The sequence below is a fragment of the Myotis davidii genome, unplaced genomic scaffold, assembly GCF_000327345.1.
Source record: "Myotis davidii unplaced genomic scaffold, ASM32734v1 scaffold600, whole genome shotgun sequence".
Lineage (NCBI taxonomy): Eukaryota > Metazoa > Chordata > Mammalia > Chiroptera > Vespertilionidae > Myotis > Myotis davidii.
In genome coordinates, this window is record NW_006291976.1 from 59,613 (window position 1) to 78,651 (window position 19,039).

A 19,039-nucleotide genomic window follows, 5' to 3' on the forward strand; every position below is an offset into this window, starting at 1 on the left:
AAGGAAGGAAGGAAGAGAAGAAGGGAGGAATACTACATAGGTTTTAAAAAATCTGTCTCAACGAGTGCTATGGCATTTCCTCTGGCTAAGCGAGGACAATTAAGCCATAGCAATTCCACTTTTAATCCATTTTATAATTTGAGCTTCTGAACAAGGCTGTTTGAAGAAAGGGTCCCATCATGGAAGCATTCTGAAAATACCGCCTTGCATTCTATTACTGTGTGAGCAATCCTCACCCCCTCCGTATTGCTAACATCTTGTAGGCAGGAACCACATCCACTCTTCATTGTGGTTAATGGGACCTCATTCAGTGTTTTACGCTAAAACGTGGTTAGCATTGGAACTAAATACAATTTTAAAACTAGAGTTATAAACATTTAGCTTCCAAGTAGGAGAGAGTTTTATATAGTACACGGCAAACACTACATTAAAAGACACACATGTAATACACACAGCACAACACCACAAGAACACAATGCAAAGTTTATATTTATCTATATGTACTTTCTACCTTGTAAATGACTACCTATAATCCAAAGTAACTATCTTTAATTCGTGTGAAAATAAATGTCACCTCTTTTTAAAGTGTCACTGCCCGCCAACAAAGCAACCAATCAGCCAAAGAGGCATCAGGACACTTTTACCTTAAAAAACCCATATCAAATTAAAATGAGTTGTGTGTGAAATTTTTAAAAAATATTTTTTTTATTGAGTTCAGAGAGGAAGGGAGAGGGAGAGAGAGATAGATACATCAATGATGAGAAAGAAGCATTGATTGGCTGCCTCCTGCACGCCCCCTACTGGGGATCGAGCCCACAACCCAGGCATGTGCTTTGACCGGAATAGAACCTGGGACTTTTCAGTCTGCAGGTCAATGCTCTATCCATTGAGCCAAACCAGCTAGGGCATGTGTGAAATTTAAGAAACTTTATATAAGTGAATTGATAAGCACCTATTTTCTCTTCAACAAATCTTTGTAAATACACAGTTTTTTCCATATTTATTAAATCTCTATCTGCATTGAAAATATGAGAAGCCCAAACAACCTCAACTCATTTGATTACCTGTAGGATATCCTGACCCCAAAAGAATGAATCCTTCTCTTCAGGAAACACACACACACACTCACTCACTCACTCACACACTCACACACTAGCACACCTACATGTCCTCCCCCCCAAACAAACAAACAAACAAACAAACAAAACCTAACAGTCAAAATTCTCCTTTAAACTTGAATCTACTTTTATTCCTCAAGTTACTTCAGGATTTGCTGGATGGATGTCCCCACAAGCAGTGGTGTCTAATGCTTGCTGACGGACAGACAGGAGACAGTTTGTCTGAGTATCTATCGGCTTCTCCCTGCTGAAAACCTGAGATATTTAGGGCCTGACAGAACCCATGTTGCTATCACACTGGTCGATATACAGGGTGTCTCAAAAAATGTATGCACACTTTAAGAGTTGATAGCTCAATTCTGAAAATAAAATGTATTTTAATAAACACTGCCTTTATAATTACTCAAAGTATGTGTACACATTGTGTGGGGGGCACCCTATATATATTTTTTTCAAATATCAGTGAAGGACAGTAACATTTGCAAAACATTCTGGCTTGTATCCAGTAAAATTTACCATCAATTTGAAGTGATCCATATTTGAACAATTTTATTGTAGCTTGAGGGACAAAGCATTGTAGTTTTATGTACATGCCCTATGTGTGCACACACAGGCACATGCTAGTGTCTTCTTAATCACACAAACCCTCAAATACTTCCTTTCTGATGCTGACGTGGGAAGTAAAACTATAAAGCCTTTCTCTGAGAATGGCTGACAGACAAAATTAATCCCCCCGCAATGGTTAATCAAAAAGTATTTTAAGCTTATTGTCTCTTCCCAAGGACCTCTGGCCGATGCTCCTCTGGGAATGCCAGCTGACACTGCACACAGACTGCAGTCAATTTTAATTAGAGGGAGCTCAGAGCCTCTGCATCTCAGAAATAGGCAATTCATGCAGTGTCGTTAAAAATCAACATAGCTCGATTTCAGCCATGTAATATATCAAGAAGGAGCTGAGTGACTTAGTGGTTTCCCAAAGTAAAGATAAAAGAAAATAATAATTTAATCTTATGAAAGATCACAAATATAAATTTGAGAAGTATAGTATAATTAAAGGAGCCTTAGATAACAGAAGCTAGAATAAGTATAATAGTACTTTGGGGAGGGGAACCCCAAAGTCAACCTGCTTCTAAATTTTGAGGATGATGTGATAAAACCTAGGATTTAGTTAGAAAACATGAACACTAACAAGGAACTTGCTATGCTGGGGAGAAAAAGTGATACAAAACCACAACTGCAAAATAGCAGAACTCCTTATAAGAATAACTAAACCATATATAACTACTATATGTAATAATGAAATGAGAAATGCATTAATAGAAGAGAAAATTTGCTCTGTGCCACAGAATTCCCACATAAAACGTCCACCTCTGGGAGTGGGTGGGGTCAGAGCATGTGTGGAGAGGTGGTCAGCCTTAAGGTGAAGTGTTCAAAATGTTGCTCCAAGCAGGTGTAGCCATGGTTGTAGAAAGGGGTTTTGACATTACCTATCAGGTTGGTTTAACCTGGTTTTTCTTGCCTTAACACAGAGCCAAAATATAATACACTATATTAAATTAAAAGATAGAAAATGCTTGCTTTTTGAAAGATTTTCATGAACTTATATTTCTTTAAAAATTTTTGCCTATACTTATTCTAAAAGAAAATAAAAGCAACAAAACACAAAGCAAAGAAAAAAATACCTTATTTCCTCTTTAGTGATATCCCTTCATGTAATCAGGTAAAGAAAAAAAATTAGAAAGGTAAACAAAAGTACAAATAATTTAGAACCTAGAATTTTATTTAAGAAAAAGAAAAGCCTCAGCAATTCCAGACTTTTCAGTTAGTCCCTGACTTCATGACTTTCATCCTCCCCTTCAATCCCCCATCACACACCTTGTCTCTGAACTTTTTCTTCCAGACTCTACTTTCTCCTCCTATGCCTACCTCCTCCGTCTTCCTGGACACCAGTGATTATAACATTCCCTTTAAATACATATCTCACTCTTAGGGTTCCATTTTACATCCTCAATCCCATAAGTACCTGAAGATTTTTTGGTAGGTTATATCCATTTAATTCACAAAGAACAGCATGATTCAGGCTTATGATTTCCATTTAACATCAACAAAAACACTATGCACAGAAAACCCTAAGTCAACCATATAGAGAAATATGTAAATGTGCAAATACACTTTAAAACACAAGTCATTCCATAGTATTTGCAAGGCAGAACCTTATGGTAATGAAGGCCTCTACCTCGTGCCAGCTAATTTAATAATCGTTTGCATGTAGAGTTAATGCAAATCAGTACCTGAAGTTTTAACTGTCTATTCAGAATCTGTCAGAAGGGGTTGTTTGAAAGAGCTTCAAGCCTCACTTTCGGTGGTGTGACTCCTGACAAGTTCATCAACAGACCCATGTAGGAGAAGAAGTTAATTCTACCTCATCCATAAAGCCTAATCCACCTTTTCAAAAATTACCTGCATTTTGGATGAAGAGAGTCAGAGAGGACCTGCTGAGCTGCTGTGGAGTCCCTTTCCGCAAAATACCTGCAGTTGGAGGGAAGAAAACCGTAACTCCATACTTGCTGAATGCATGCCCTTTAACCCGATTTGAGGCCATTTGAATTCAGAGATGGACACTAGCAGAAGATTGTTACCTGTTTCAGCTCCTCCAGATAACAGCTTTCCTGATTAGAATTTTCCCAATACAATGACAGTATGATAGGGTAGTTGTAATACTCATATAGACTTGGGAATGATTACAGTAGGTTTGCAAATTTAATTATGAACTTTGCCATTCCCTAGAGAGCCCAGGATATCCTCATTAAGGGGGTGATAGGTGAGGGGGGCAGAAAGAGGCCCCTCATAAGGCAGAAAAGTCTGGAAGAAGGGACATGAAGAGGGACTTCGACAGACAAAGGGCACAGAAAGGAGGAGACTAAAGGATACAGGTTGCATTTCAAATGCATTTTTCTTGGGGAATATTCATGGAGTATTTGAATTCTGAATAATTGGAAAATCTCTAGAGCTTAGAGATGTTAAAAATAAAACTTAGTTCTGGGGAAAAGGAGGAAATGAAGTTTCCTAGAAAATGAAACTATAGCATGCTATTTAATTTGATGTGAATACATTTTCTGCATAATTCTAAAGAATAAAACAAGCTCTTGAATTTTGTTTCAGAAAATTTCATGTAGGGGAGGCAGCCAATCGATGTTTCTCTCTCACACTGGTGTTCTCTCACTTTCTCTTTCTCTCAAATCAATAAAAACATATCTTCAATGAGGATTTAAAAAAATATATCACTATTCTCACTTTTAGGGTGTGTCAAAGGATGTAAGAACTAGCCTAAAAAGACTCCCTTTGGCTTGAAAAAGAATGACCACAAATGACTCAATTTAAGCTTGAAAAAAAATAATGAGCAAAATTAATTGAATCACAGTAAACATATAAAAACCAGGATTAAAAATAATATTTAAAATGTAAAGAGATACTCCCCCAAACATTTTTTGATCACTAACATGGGAAGTAGGGCACCAAGGCCTCATGCTAAAAATTGGCAACTTATTTAGAGCATCTGTCCTGCCCATATTTTAGAGAAACCAAATAACCATAGTGGATAAAGGAAACTGAATCTCTACAGAATTCCAGCCAACAACTGTGGGTAGAATGACAGAATTAGAAAATCATTTTTTGCACAATTACTTAATTGGTTCAGTGAAGACTACTGAAGGAGGAAATGGTTAGATAAAGGGTCGGTGGGGGACTTTATGATGCAGCCGTCAAACTGTGATGCCTCTGACCTATCTCAGCCTGGGAACCAGACTGGGGACACTGCAGGCCTCCCACCGTGACATGAACCTGAACCTCTTGAAGCCTTTCTGAGTACCTGCAACTTTCAGAACACAGAGGGGATGGGTGTAAATGCAAACAGGCAAATCTAGACCATGGGACATTTTATAGGACAATTGGCTGTGGAACTTGCACAAGTTAACAGCACAGCAGAGGGGTCAAAGGGAGAGAGAGGGCAGTGGGAGAGAAACTGCTCCAACTGAAAAAGACTGGAGACACATAATAACCAAGTACAATGTAGAGATCTTGTATACAATTGGTTAGGAACAGACCAGCTATAAAAAGAGATTTTTGAGAGAACTGGGAATTTTGAATATGGGCTAAATATAGAGGACATTAAGGAATTATTATTAATTTTGATAAATGTGATAATGGCATTTGGGTCAATGGAAGGTAATTACTCATTTTTTTAAAAAAAAACTTAGTGAAATGAAAAACAGTGTAAGATTTTCATTAACATGCTTCTACCTCCAAAACAAATATGACAAGTATTTAAAAACCTTGATAATTACTGAATCTGGGCGATTAGTATAAGGGGAGTTCTTTATAATCTTCTCTCTGTTGTTACATATACTTAACATTTTTCATAATAAAAAATTTAAATAAATACATTTGAGATTTGCTTAAAAGAATCCATCTAGTTTGCCAGATCAAAGTAAGATGGTAGCTTTTCTTTAAAAAATAAATTTTTAAAAAAATACATTTTTATTGATTTCAGAGAGAAAGGGAGAGGGAGAGATAGAAACATCAATGATGAGAGAGTCATTGATCGGCTGCTTCCTGCACGCCCTCTACTGGGAAATCAAACCCACAACCCAGGCATGTGCCCTTGCCCAGAATCGAATATGGGATCCTTCAGTCTGCAGGCTGATGCTCTACCCACTGAGTCAAACCGGCTAGGGCAAGAGGGTAGCTTTTTAACTTTCATGAGCCTGAGTTATCTCTCAGAGGACTGGAATATTTTCTTGGAATCTTCTTGGAAGTAGCTTTTGGAACTAATAACTCAATTTTATCATTTCAGCCTGAGGAGACCAGAGCCTCGCTCTAACACTTGCCCATTCTTTGTTTACTTACTGCAAATTGTACAGTCCCAGAAGTCCCATTCCTCGAAAATCCGTTTTAGGATCATCACCTTGGAAACCAATTTCACACCATTGCTTAGAAATTCGAGATGCTAATGGAGTATCGGGCTTCAAGAATTTCCATAACTGGAGACAAAAAAGAAAATTAGCCTTTTTGACATATGCACATAAATATTCTTCCCAATTGGCTCAGATCTTTTAAACTACATCACTAAGAGGAGCTTTGCAAAAGTCAAATACATGCAAATATATAACAATTAAAGATTTGATCATCTTTCAGTTACCCATGACAGCAGTTCTCAAAGTGTTGTCTGAATAGTGCTGGAGGGTCCCCTTGACCTTTTCAGAGAGTCTGGGAGGTAAAAACTATTTCATAAAAAACCCAAATAGGTTATTTGCCTTTTCTTTCTCATCTCATGAGTATACGGTGGGATTTTCCAGAGGCTGCATGACCTGTAATGATCTCATCCCTTTGAAAGCAGTGGAATGTGTACTTTTATATTTTAGTGTTTTAAATATTTCTGCTTTAATTTCTAATCAGATATTATCTCTCACACAAGCTGTTTGGAGTTCTCCAAAAATATACAAGAGAATAAAGGGGAGGAGAGAGCTGGGAAAATTTTGAGGGCATGCATTCCCTCAGAAAATGCTTAACCTATGTTATCACCAAACTTTTAGCAGCATTATTAACAAAAAGAAAAATGGATGGACTTGAGTTTTATTTCTTACAGCTCACCTATAATGATATGAGAGTAAATACACATAGCTAAATAAAGGTAGATCAATAATGTTCATGAATAACTCTCAAAACATATTATTATGTTTAAGAGTTACCTAAAAATGTTTCAACAATAATCAATTTTGTATTAATGGGCAAATGTAGATTCTAAACACTATGTTTGACACTGTTTAAGAAATCAGTTCTATTTTTCCAAGCTTTCTGTAGAAAGATACCTTTAACACATATCATTACTTGAGAACATGAGCCACGTGCCTCTATATAAATATATAATGCTTTATTAGTTCTTTCTAATAAATAGAGAGGCATGTAAGCAAACTTATTTGTAACAATATTAATATTTTATATCTTCATTATAGAGACAGATACTAATATTGAATTTTCTTATTACTATTTCAACATGATTCAACTTCTAAATGGCTTATTCTATGTTATATAGATTTTAAAGTTTTAGCACAACAGAAATACACAAACTCCTTGCTTTAGAGTAAACTGTCACATATCTTTTTAAAAATATATTTTTATTGATTTCAGAGAGGAAGGGAGAGGGAGACAGAAATAGAAACATCAATGATGAGAGAAAATCATGGATTGGCTGCCTCCTGCAGGCTCCACACTGGGGATCAAGCTCACAACACGGGTATGTGCCCTTGGCTAGAATCAAACCTGGGACCTTCAGTCCATAGGCCGACGCTGTATCCACTGAGCCAAACCGGCTAGGGCCTGTCACAGTATAAAACAATGCTCAATCACAGGAAATACCAACAAAAGAGTTGCAATCCATCAAAGTTATTTTAGGCACTAATCAATAATGATGTGTAATTCAAATGATACAATATTTTATCTTAGAGGCACCACAGGTAATTTTACTCTAAAGAGTGAGAGAAAATTTTCAGAGGAAAGAAAGTAAATATGTCATCCTTGAAAGCAAAATATGAAACATGGGTATAAGAAATCTCTTATTTTATCCATATAAGAACTTGCCAGTGCTCTGCATTCATCAAAACAGAAAATGTTTCTGCGTTCACAAGAATACCGAAAAATGAGAGAGAAGTTCTCTTTTAAAAATGCCTTTAGGAACCATTACTGCCACAATGAAAAATAAATACAAACAAAAGGAAACAGACTGTAAAGCTCATCACATTCATGTGGACAATAATTTGATGTGATCTCAGGGCCCTACACTGTTTAAATGTACCTGGTTTCATCAAGTGAGTGAAATAAAAGAACAAAAGCAAGCATTTGAAGTCATAAACTTCACTCATTGGCGGAATACTCAGTTTGGGAGGAGTAAACGTTTAAATAATAAAATGCTTTAAAAAGCAATTCCATTTTAATAATTTCATGCATCAAGATAGATAAGACGAATGGCTAAAAAGTGTTCTAAATTAAAGTTCTTAATCCTTTCTGCTTTAATCAGGCTCACTTTTTTGGTAAGTGAAAGTTGATTATGCTAAAATACTTATATGAGTGCCACCATGTGTATATTTCCTGTAAGAATGCTTGAATTACTGCATTCTCCTCCAATAGAAGGGCCCGTCCCTGAAAAAATTGAGGGTCAGAGGCAGGGTGCCCCTGAGGGAATGAGGTTATTTCTTTCACGTTGGAAGCCGACTGGAAATCTGAACTGAGGTGGCGTGGTCGGGGCCTCTGGTGGGCACCTGGGACTGTGCTCCTGGGAGTGGAGTTATTACAAAGCCACTTGCCAAGTGAAGGAGACCAGAGCTAAAAAGGGTGATTCCAGTGGCAGGTGACAAGCTACCATGTGGAAACTGCATGCTGCATCAGACTAATACCCACCAAGGCCCATGTTCTTTTAATTCTGTTCTCTGCACGGAGCCTTTATGCAAGTGTATTTGAACACGTCTGCCTCGTCTCAGGTCTCTGCAGGGCAGGGCCATTCATTCAAAAGCAGCTTTCCACCGTGAGACTCTCTCTTCCCATTAGGACAGCATCTTTTAATTCAGGGTTATATTTTTTCTATTAAGTCATGAATCCCCCTAAAACTTTGCCTTTATTATTAATTTGGTTTAAAATGTTTAATAAAAATGTCCATGTGAATAATTCACATGGACAGTACCATATGAATACTAGTATAATGTGATATTATTCAGTTTCATTCCAGCCTATGTTTAAATGATCATAAAATCCAGGTTTTTCTTTTTATTCTTTAAGTAGAAACAGTGATAACGGTCTCCCATGCTTAAAAATCAAAGCACTTACACAAAGTAGCAATATATTAAAACTCCTAAACCAGGAGTCAGCTAAGTTTGTCTATAGAGAGCCAGAGAGTAAATTCTTTAGGCTTTGGAGGCCACACGGTCACTGCTACAACTACTTAATTTTGCCACTGCAGTACAAAAGTGGCCACAGACAATGCATAAGTGAATGAATGGATGTGTTCCAACAGAACTTAATTTACAAAAATGGATGGCTAGCCAGATTTGCTGACCCTTGCTCCAAACAATTTTATAAAGTAGGTAAGAAGGGTATTATTACTCATTTTTAAAGATGAAGAACCCTAAGCTCAGTCAGTAAAACACAAACCATGGGCCTGTCTCTGGAAATACAAATGGGAACATGACATGGTGCCCCCCCTTGAGAGGTAGTACAGTACAGTAGTGTAGAGCCCTTTCTAACTGGGTGAGCTGGGCAGTCATCTAACTGCCCAGACTCAGTTTCCTCACCTGAAAAATGGGGATAATACCTATATCTCACCAAAAGGTTGTGACACTTACCTATATGACTGGCACATACTAAAACACTCAATGAATGTTTTATTATTACTGATTTTGTTACTATCATACTTGCAATTTGAATAAACTGAAGAGGGAAATAGAGACCCCATTCCTAAGTTTGCTTGAGGAGGATAGAAAAGATGTCTAAATTCAATAAATAAGGTCTTAAAAAATTAAGCAACTTCTGCTGTAAAAATAATGGGTAACAGAGGGAACAGCATGAGCACATACGTGGGCACAGGGGATGGCACAACCATCTGGGTCAGAGTGAGTGGCAGAGCATGGCAGAAATGCGCTGTCTGTGACGGATACAGGAAAGATAGCTTGAAGAAATAAATCAGAAAGGGTCCCAAATGCATGCTAAGGTGCATGGGATTTCTACAGTTGGACCCAGGGAACCTGAAGTTTTTAACCTAGAGAATGACATGACTAGGTAATCCCTCCAACAGTATTTAAGGAGACGGGAGGGAGGAAGTGTTACTGGCCCAATTGGAGATAATGGCTAGAATAAGGCCATGGGCATGGAAAACTCTGGAGAGGTATTTGCGGGGAGCTCTACAGTAAGATGTAGTGATTTTTGTAAATGCATAGTATTTCTCTAATTAGATTGCAAGCCACTTAAGAATAGAAAGGATGCCTCTCCTCAAATTGCCTAACACAGTGGTTGGCGAACTCATCAGTCCACAGAGCCAAATATCAACAGTACAACGATTGAAATTTCTTTTGAGAGCCAATTTTTTTAAACTTAAACTATATACGTAGGTACATTGTTATGAACTTAATTAGGGTACTCCTAGGGCTTAGGAAGATCCACACTCAAGGGACCAAAGAGCCACATGTGGCTCACAAGCCGCAGTTTGCCGACCAGGGGCCTAACACAATAGTGGACGGTCCTGGCTGTGTAATGCCCTGTGTGAACCAGAACCTGAACTAAAATGATTGTAGTTTGCTCACCTCTAAAGTAAAGGGAACAGCCACCACTTTCCTTACATCTTATAATGGTGGCAATAAAAAATGGTGACACATACACACTGAAATCCGGACCACAGATAAGCCATATCACAAAAGTTTCTGACGTGAATCTAATGAACTACAATAATTCATGCATTCACCCATACTGACTAGTATGTGCCAGCACAGAGACAACAGATCAGCTAAGATGGTACATAGCAAGTACTCAAATTCCATTGGTTCAGTGGGCATCTCAGCCACTCAAATGAATTGTTCAGGTGGTTGTGGCTGGTGTATTAATTATATCACCCCATTTCTCTTACCTTCACCTCTTATTTTCCACCTTGAAATCATTTTATTGAACTCAACTTCTTTGATCAGAAATGGAAAAAATAAGGCAATAAAAGGGGATGAAGCTCAGTCAGTGGCTTAGCTAAAATTAAACAGAAGCGAAAGGAAAGGAGAAAAACTATTGCTAAGAATGAGGCTTCTTTAATGTTTAACGATTCACATCAGATCTGGCACTAATTAGTAGAGGCCAATGAGTGATCTATTTAAGTACTTAGTCCTTTCACACAAATCCACAACAGGATACACTTTTAAAATTACATCTTTTATTGACATTTTTAAATAAAATAAAGTTAGGGCAGCTAAACAAATATTTTCTTCCAGTTTTGTTACTGCCTTTTTGAATTTTAGGCACTGCTCTGGACATAGGTGCACAAAGATGAATAAGACCTGGGCACTGAACTGGTTGGTAAAGCTACTCTTCTTGCTGGTTCAGATGTTGGAGGTAAATTTTTCATTGGAAAAATCATGTGAGAATTTAGGTGTAAAGCCAATTTTCTCCTGTAATCTGAGAAAGCATCAGAGGTGTTTTCTGTGGGCTTTCACACTGAGCTCAAGTTTAGATTGTTTAACTGTGTTGAAAGCCAACAGGAGAAACAGCAATCATCAAAGAGTGTCCTGGGATTTCCATTTATGACTTTTAGTAGACATCAAAGAAGATGAGGTTGGTTTCTGATTCAGCAATAGCCCTCTTGGGAAATTACCCAAGGCCTTCATGATGATTATTTATTCATGTAACGTGGAGACTATTAGAAGAGGAGGTGAGGGTTTATATCTGGTGTGTTAAAATTGCTGGGAGACTAATATGCAATTAAAAAGATTACTTCTGGCTGTCAGAGCAAAACCCTGAGACTCTTACATGATCGGATGGTGTACTATGGAACATAATAAGATGCTGCTCCAAAGCACTGAATTTTAAGTTAAGAAATCAAGACAAAAAATTGTAAACCAACCTTTAGAGCTACTCATCTGAAATGTTTTCTAAATTCACTCCTGAATATAGATGCTTTTTAGGATAAAGTGCCTATCGCAGTGCAGGCGCTTAGCACACATGAGCTGGCCGAGGTGAGGGCCGGCAATGTGTTTGAGGACTGACCTTCAGAAGCATTTCCTCGTGTTGGGGGTTATCGGAATCATAGGGCTCTCTGCGCAGCTTTTCCACATCTGCAATAAGGTTTCTGTAGCCGACGATCTGCAGGAGGCAAGCCTGGAGAGAGATTCCCAGCCTGTGGTGTTCACAAAGGAAGAAACACACATGAAGAAAAGCATAACGTACGTTGGCATTTGTTCACTTGATGTAATCACAGCAGGACTTGTCCTATTTCTCTCATATCTAGGGAACTGCCCAAATAGCATCTGTCTAATGGAAGCACAGTTTCTTACTGCATCTGCGTGGACAGTTGTAAAACTTGGCTAAAACTTACCTCGAATTCTGGCCTTTCCTTATGTTATGTTGCAACAATGCGGCTTAAGAAACAAGGGATTTTTTGTTCTTAATCCTCACCCAAGAATATTTTCCCATTGATTTTTAGAGAGAGTGGGAGGGAGGTGGAGAGACAGAGAGAGAAACAGCAATGTGCGAGAGGCACATCGATTGGTTGTCTCCTGCACTTGCCTCTACTGCGGATCAAGCCTACAAACGAGGTAGGTGCCCTTGGCCGGAATCAAATCCACAGCCCTACAGTCTGCCCGACGCTGTCCACTGAGCCAAGCCGCCTAGGGAGTTCTTGATGCAGGTGATTTGTAAGTGACATGCAGAAAATATAGGTTATAATGGGTTCCTGGGGATCATTTAATCCCCACTAGGTGGGTATATCAGAACACTTCAGAAGGGTGTGTGTGTGTGTGTGTGTGTGTGCACAGACTCAGAGGGAGAAATAGCCCTCAATGGCTTAGGAGTAAAAAAAAAAAATTCAAAACACCTCTGCTTGGGAGCATTCTTAACAGATAGGCAATGCCAAGAGTAAGAACTCACTATTTTACAAGATTTGCCATTTCATCCTGACTTCTCTAGTTGCGAAAACACTTTTCTTTAGGCTGAAACAGAATCTGTTTTCCTTGTTACCAAGTGGTTCAAACTCTGTTCTCTGAGCAAATGTATTTCCACCTTTCCCCCACCTTTGTTTTGAGATAGTGACTCTTTCTTCAGTCACACCTGCAGTGTTTAAAAAAATTTCCTGTTCCTTTAATTCCTTCTCATGTGACATGGTTTTCAGGTGTTACGATCTTGCTCAGTCTTCTCTGAATGTACACTGTTTAACAGCCCATGACAACATATCACCGGAACAGAAAACAGTCTGGCAAGTGTAATACACAATCATTACTTCCTGTGATCTGAATGCTGCTTTTCTCTTCTACAACCTAGGACAGTGGTCGGCAAACTCATTAGTCAACAGAGCCAAGTATCAACAGTACAATGATTGAAATTTCTTTTGAGAGCCAAATTTTTTAAACTTAAACTATATAGGTAGGAACATTGTTATTAACTTAATTAGAGTATTCCTAAGGCTTAGGAAGAGCCACACTCAAGGGGCCAAAGAGCTGCATGTGGCTCGTAAGCCACAGTTTGCTGACCACTGACCTAGGAGGTAAAATAGGGTCTCTTTAAGCAGTCACAAAACACTGCAAGCTTATTAAACAGATGGCTAACTAATCACAAAGATTATTTTTTCATATAAACTACTGTCACATAAGTTACTCTCCTACATTCATTTGATGGCATTTTAAATCTAAAAGTGGTATTTCACGTTGACGTATTCCTGTTAAATTCTTTACAGTCATTTAGCTTTTGGGTTAAAATAGTTGAACGTTGGCAACTTCTTATGATTTAACCCAAGAGTTACTCTTTGGTATACTCCTACTCCTAATTCACTCACTAAATTTGAACATTTTTGTTCTCGTGGTAGTCATTATAATCATGATGACAATGTTATCATTATCTTTTTGGGGGGAGGGGAATAAGATGTATAGAAAGTTAAGACTAAAGTTGGGGGCAATAGATAATTATGTTTTAAAATTATATACTTACTCCAAATATAAAGGACAATGTAAGATAACCCAGAATGCTAAACTTAAATAAAACTGAATGTTCAATTAAATGACCCTTGTTATCATAGGACAAAAAAACCAAATCAGATATCTTAATATAGGAAAAGTGAACAGTGGCACTGGGCACCCAGGAAACCAACACAGGACTGAAAGAGTTAATTTTGAAGGAAAGAAAAGAGTGGGAGAAATTAAAGAAGAGGCCACCAGAGAAGACAATTCAATTTTTACTGTAGTGATTCTTAACAGCAGCTTAAGCAGCACCTGAAAAAATGTAATTAAAACAAATATTTAAAAGAAAGTGAGGAGGCCCTGGCCAGTGTGCCTAAGTGGTTAGAGTATGGGCCTGTGCGCCGAAAGGTCATGGGTTCGATTCCTGCAGGTACCTGAGTTGGAGGTTTGATCCTTGGCCCCAGTCATGCACTATGCAGAAGGCAACCAATCTATGTGTCTCTCTCACATCAATATTTCTCTCTTTCTCTCTCTTCCTCCCTCCCTCCCCTCCACTCTTTCTAAAAATCAGTAGAAAAAGTGAGGATTAACAAAAACAAAACAAAAACCAAAGGGAGGTTAATAGTAGTAATGACTTGATAAATTATAAAATATTTCCCCTAGCCCTCTCTATTTCTTGATTTTTTCCCAGAAAAGTATTTAAATTTTAAAAATCACATTTTGTCAATGTCTATCTATGGGGGGAAAAAGTAGCAAAATCCATACTGAGGTGTAAAAACACAATCTCCTACCTATAAGGTTTTTGTTTCCTAAAGGAAATCAAAAGAACAGATGGCAAGGAAATGCTTCTTAGTGAAACATGTATCTTTCATAGAAGAGACAGAAAAGATTTGCTATTAAATCTAATCCAACCTCTAAATGTGATTATAGGTCTAGTATATCCCTCATGCCTAATGGTAGTCTTACATTTTTTTTTTGTTCAACGTAATTTAAAATAAATTGTCTTATTATCACCTTCCCAGAGATATAAAATATATGTCAAAAGGTTTCAAAAAGACATTTACTGCATAATTAAACCACCTTTAATGGCTGAATAAGAAAAAGGCAGCTAATTAGCTGGTGTCTGCAGAAGAATGGTACGGAGCCCACGTGGAAATGGGAGTTTTGTGATGAGCCCCAATTAGCTGGCACTTAGAATCCCTCCAAGAGACAGACATATGCAAAGTGCACTCTGAAATTCCCTTGACTACAGCTCCCTGTCGCTGGCAATGAAAAGCCTTTCTCAGGGACAACATCTGAAGTTCTCATGCATATCTAAAAGACAGCTTGATTGTTACCTGCCTAAACTGTCTCTAAATATATCTGCATGCAGAATTTACTCTACCCAATATCTTTAGCTCATTTTTTTTTTCACTGAAAAATTTCTGTTCCCAGTGGAATATATAAAGCTAATTTTAAATGTCATGTACATTGCCAAATGCATTTTAATACTTCCAAGATGAGATGAATAAATTACAAAGTTCGAACATCTTCTTACAAAAACTATCTCTTCCTCCCACACATGCCCTCCACACTCCCCGCCCCCTTGGTTTTAAACTGTAAGGTCAGAAGTCTTCTACAGGACTCACTGGGCTAAAATCAAGGTATTCATGCCTGTCCTTTTGACAAGCAGGTAGGGACTGTCTCTGGATTTTCAGCCTGTCATGAACTGACGGAGCAGAATTGGATCAGGCACATTTACAATTTAAACTTGGACTGCACTGTAAAACATGGGCATTGCATGGAATGGCTTGATGAATGGGCCCCATTTATTTCAGCTGATACCAGAAGCATCCATCATATTTCCTACACTCATTGCATCTCAAAGCATAAGCATAAATCACAACAAAGTACAAGGTTGCTGCTATTTACAAATATGGAAATGGCACCTTTTTCTTTATTTTTCATCTGAAATTCAAAACATTAGAAATGATTGGGGGTTGGGGAGGTGAAGAGAGAGATAGGTACTAGTAAGTAGATAGATAGAGCAAGCAAGCATGCTATAGAAATGATGAATATGAAGCCATGACTTGTGTTCTATATATATACAAAATAATAAGCATAATTCTTACTGTGGATTTATATCAGGGTTAATTTTTTTCAGTTCCATGATGTCTTCGATAGTTTTTTCAATAGCATCAAGGTGAACACTCACTGAAGTCTGCAACAGCTAGAAAACATGTTTCAATCATTTCCCTTGTCATGAACACCAGTGGCTTAAGCAGGATTTATTTAGGGGCTTCAGGTATTTGTTTAAAGCTTGTCCTTGAAGATACTAACGTAAACTAAACTTAAAGAAAAAATTGATTTAGTACTTGAATTCTAGTGAATTTGACATTTTCATGATGGGGGTAGTATACTTTTCCTGATTAAGGTAATAACATAAAACAGAAATAGTAAGTTGTGTATTTCTTTTTTTACCATTTTCAACTGTTTTAAATTACTTATTAAAATATTCTATTTTCATTTTCTCTCTCAACATACCTGGTTTCTATTGTAACTGGGCACTATGTCTACAATTGAGAGAAGTACAAAGGGGGACATAGTCTTAAATACCAAAATCTATATATATAAAAGCCTAAGCAGCCGAACGACTGAATGACCGGTCATATGAGGTGCACTGACCACCAGGGGGCAGACGCTCAATGCAGGAGCTCAATGCAGGTCAGTGCGCTCCCACAGCAACCTCCCACAACTGGCCAACCTCCCGCAGCCCCTTCCCCTCGCCAGCCAAACTCCTGTGGCCCCGATTGGCCCCAACAGCCGGCCAGGCCGAGGGACCCCACCCATGTACGAATCCATGCACCAGGCTTCTAGCCCTATCTAATAAAGATGGAATATGCAAATTGACCGTCATACCATCACAAAGGTGGTGAGGCCCATAGCTACAAGATGGCAGCACCCAGTCCCCTCAGCCCCACTGGAGTCCCACAGTCCTTTCAGCCCAGCCGGAGGTGGGAGCAGGCGCATGGTGTGGCTGAACCCACTCTCAGCCCCCCCAGCCGCCCAGGGCTGGCCCAAGGAGAAGGCAAGCCTCAGATGTCGGCTGCCCAGTCACCCAGGGCCGCCCGAGGCTCAGGTAACCAGGGCCACCCAAGGCTTGCGCTGCCAGCAGTGGCAGCAGCAGAGGTGTGATGTGGGGGGGTCGCCTTCCCCTGATGGACAGGTGCCTCCCGCCCCTGAGGGCTCCCAGACTGTGAGCAGGCCAGGCTGAGGGACTCCCCCAGTGCATGAATTTTCACGCACCAGGTCTCTAGTTAAATAATAATATTCAAGAATCTTGAGAAAAAAAGAACCAATTTTCTTTCTTATGTGGATACTTAACTATGTGCTATAAACACTGGAATAGTGACTTTGATTTTCTTGGAGAATCTTGAGCAGAGTTAAATGATTTGGATATTAACACAAGAGAGTTAATGCTGCTCCCATTTTCAAGTTATTTTATGATTTTGGAAGAGGTATAAAAAAAAGATGAATTTGACAATAAAGTAAAAAGTGCACCTTACATCTGCCTTAAAATTCACATACAGTGGCTACTTTCATGTTAAAAGTAAAGGCAATTCTCTCTTCTCAGTTTTTGTTAGTTTTTATAGATAATGGTATATTTTGTTTCTTCAAACTTTTACTTTTTGATTATGGATCTGAGCTTCCAAGTGAAAAGTTGCTGAAAAATATAGCAACAATTTTACTTACCTTACTTTTTGAGCCTCTCAATGATGTTTCTATAAAAGAGATAATTTTAAAAGTGATTAAAAATTACCCTTTGCAAGTGGTTTAAAATTACTGTTCTGAGCTATACCACCCTCAGTCACACCAAACCTACATTCTGCTTACTTCTCTGTCTCATGCTTACCGATCTTCATGGTTCTAGAAGCTCCAGGCTTGGTATTGTAACAGATCCGCTGCAGTTCACATCTTCCGGTCAGCTTCCTCATGACAAATTTCAGGCAGCGCCACAGAAACGTGCAGTAAAAATACAGGCACACCTGGATCAACATTCTGTCAAAGACAAAAGATAGCACCTTCCGCTAGGACTCTGGAAGAGAATAGGAAGCGGCCACCACCAGCGAGAAAAGAAGCCCAGAGGAAAATCAGCCATTAGACGTCTGGGTTCACCAGTTTACTTCATTTGTCTAATCCCACGTTATGTTATTTGAGGTAGCTACAAACCCGCCCTTGGGAGGGAAGCCCAGTCTGTGAGGACACACTTACTATGACTGCAAGCAACTCCAGAAAGACCTGTTCTAGCAAATTTGATATTCCAACTACCTGAGCACAAGGCACTTAAAAACATTTTTAAATAAATCAGCACATTTTAAAATAACCAGGACCCAGAGATGGTCTCTCCCTTAGACAACGGGAAAGAACAGGTCCTGGCAACTCCCCTCGCCTGCGTCTGTAGACAGAGCCGCTCAGCTTGCCTGGATCATCTCCAGCCCATCCTCACTGCCCCTTTTGGCCACTACTTTATTTCTTCCCTGTTTACATTCTTTTCTCCTTCCCTCTGCTTTCCTTTAGGTCAGCGGTTCTCAACCTGTGGGTCACAACCCCTTTGGCGGTCGAACAACCCTTTCACAGGGGTCGCCTAAGACCATCCTGCATATCAGATATTTACATTACGGTTCATAACAGTAGCAATATGACAGTTATGAAGTAGCAACGAAAATAATTTTATGGTTGGGTCACAACATGAGGAACTGTATTTAAAGGGCCAGAAGGTTGAGAACCACTGCTTTAGGTACTGCTGTCCCCCTTGAGGACCTGGTTGTGTGGCTACCTGTCCTCTCTGCTGACCAATCCCAACACTTTTTGAACTTGCCAGAAGGGCCTGATCAGGTCACTGAACAAGCGTGCTGACTTTTGGTTCTCCAATGTCCTCTGATTTAAACCTCCCCCGAACTCTACCTTATGACAAGTTTGTTCTTGATCCCTGCTAAATAAAGTTTCCTTAATTGCACACCCTATCTCTAATAATACCTCAGCAGACTATGAAGTAACGTACAATGTCTCTGGCAGGTGAATTTGTGTTTTATGCTGACTTTTATTTTTAATATTTTAGGTGCCTATTACGTCACGGTACTGTTCAAAGTCTCAAAATGACTCGAGCTATAGAAATAAAGAGGACTCACAGCCAGAAAGTTATAGTCAATCATCTTCTATTAATATTATGTGCTCCTAGTAGGCAGGAATATTTCT

The 19,039-nt window shown here is 38.8% G+C and overlaps 1 protein-coding gene across 2 annotated transcripts in view; it reads right to left on the reverse strand.

The window, feature by feature from the left end:
- Positions 1-19,039, reverse strand: part of ELMOD1 (ELMO/CED-12 domain containing 1) — a 44,028-nt gene that overhangs the window by 11,578 nt on the left and 13,411 nt on the right. The window contains exons 2-8 of one of the 2 annotated variants that reach the window (XM_006765337.2): positions 17,697-17,842; positions 17,537-17,565; positions 15,916-16,013; positions 11,904-12,033; positions 6,024-6,157; positions 3,579-3,647; positions 2,801-2,824 (exon numbers count right to left, since the gene is read on the reverse strand). In XM_006765337.2, the coding sequence (XP_006765400.1) occupies positions 2,801-2,824; positions 3,579-3,647; positions 6,024-6,157; positions 11,904-12,033; positions 15,916-16,013; positions 17,537-17,565; positions 17,697-17,842 (630 nt within the window). The remainder of the gene's footprint in view (positions 1-2,800; positions 2,825-3,578; positions 3,648-6,023; positions 6,158-11,903; positions 12,034-15,915; positions 16,014-17,536; positions 17,566-17,696; positions 17,843-19,039) is intronic. The other variant, XM_006765338.2, reaches the window with a different exon arrangement.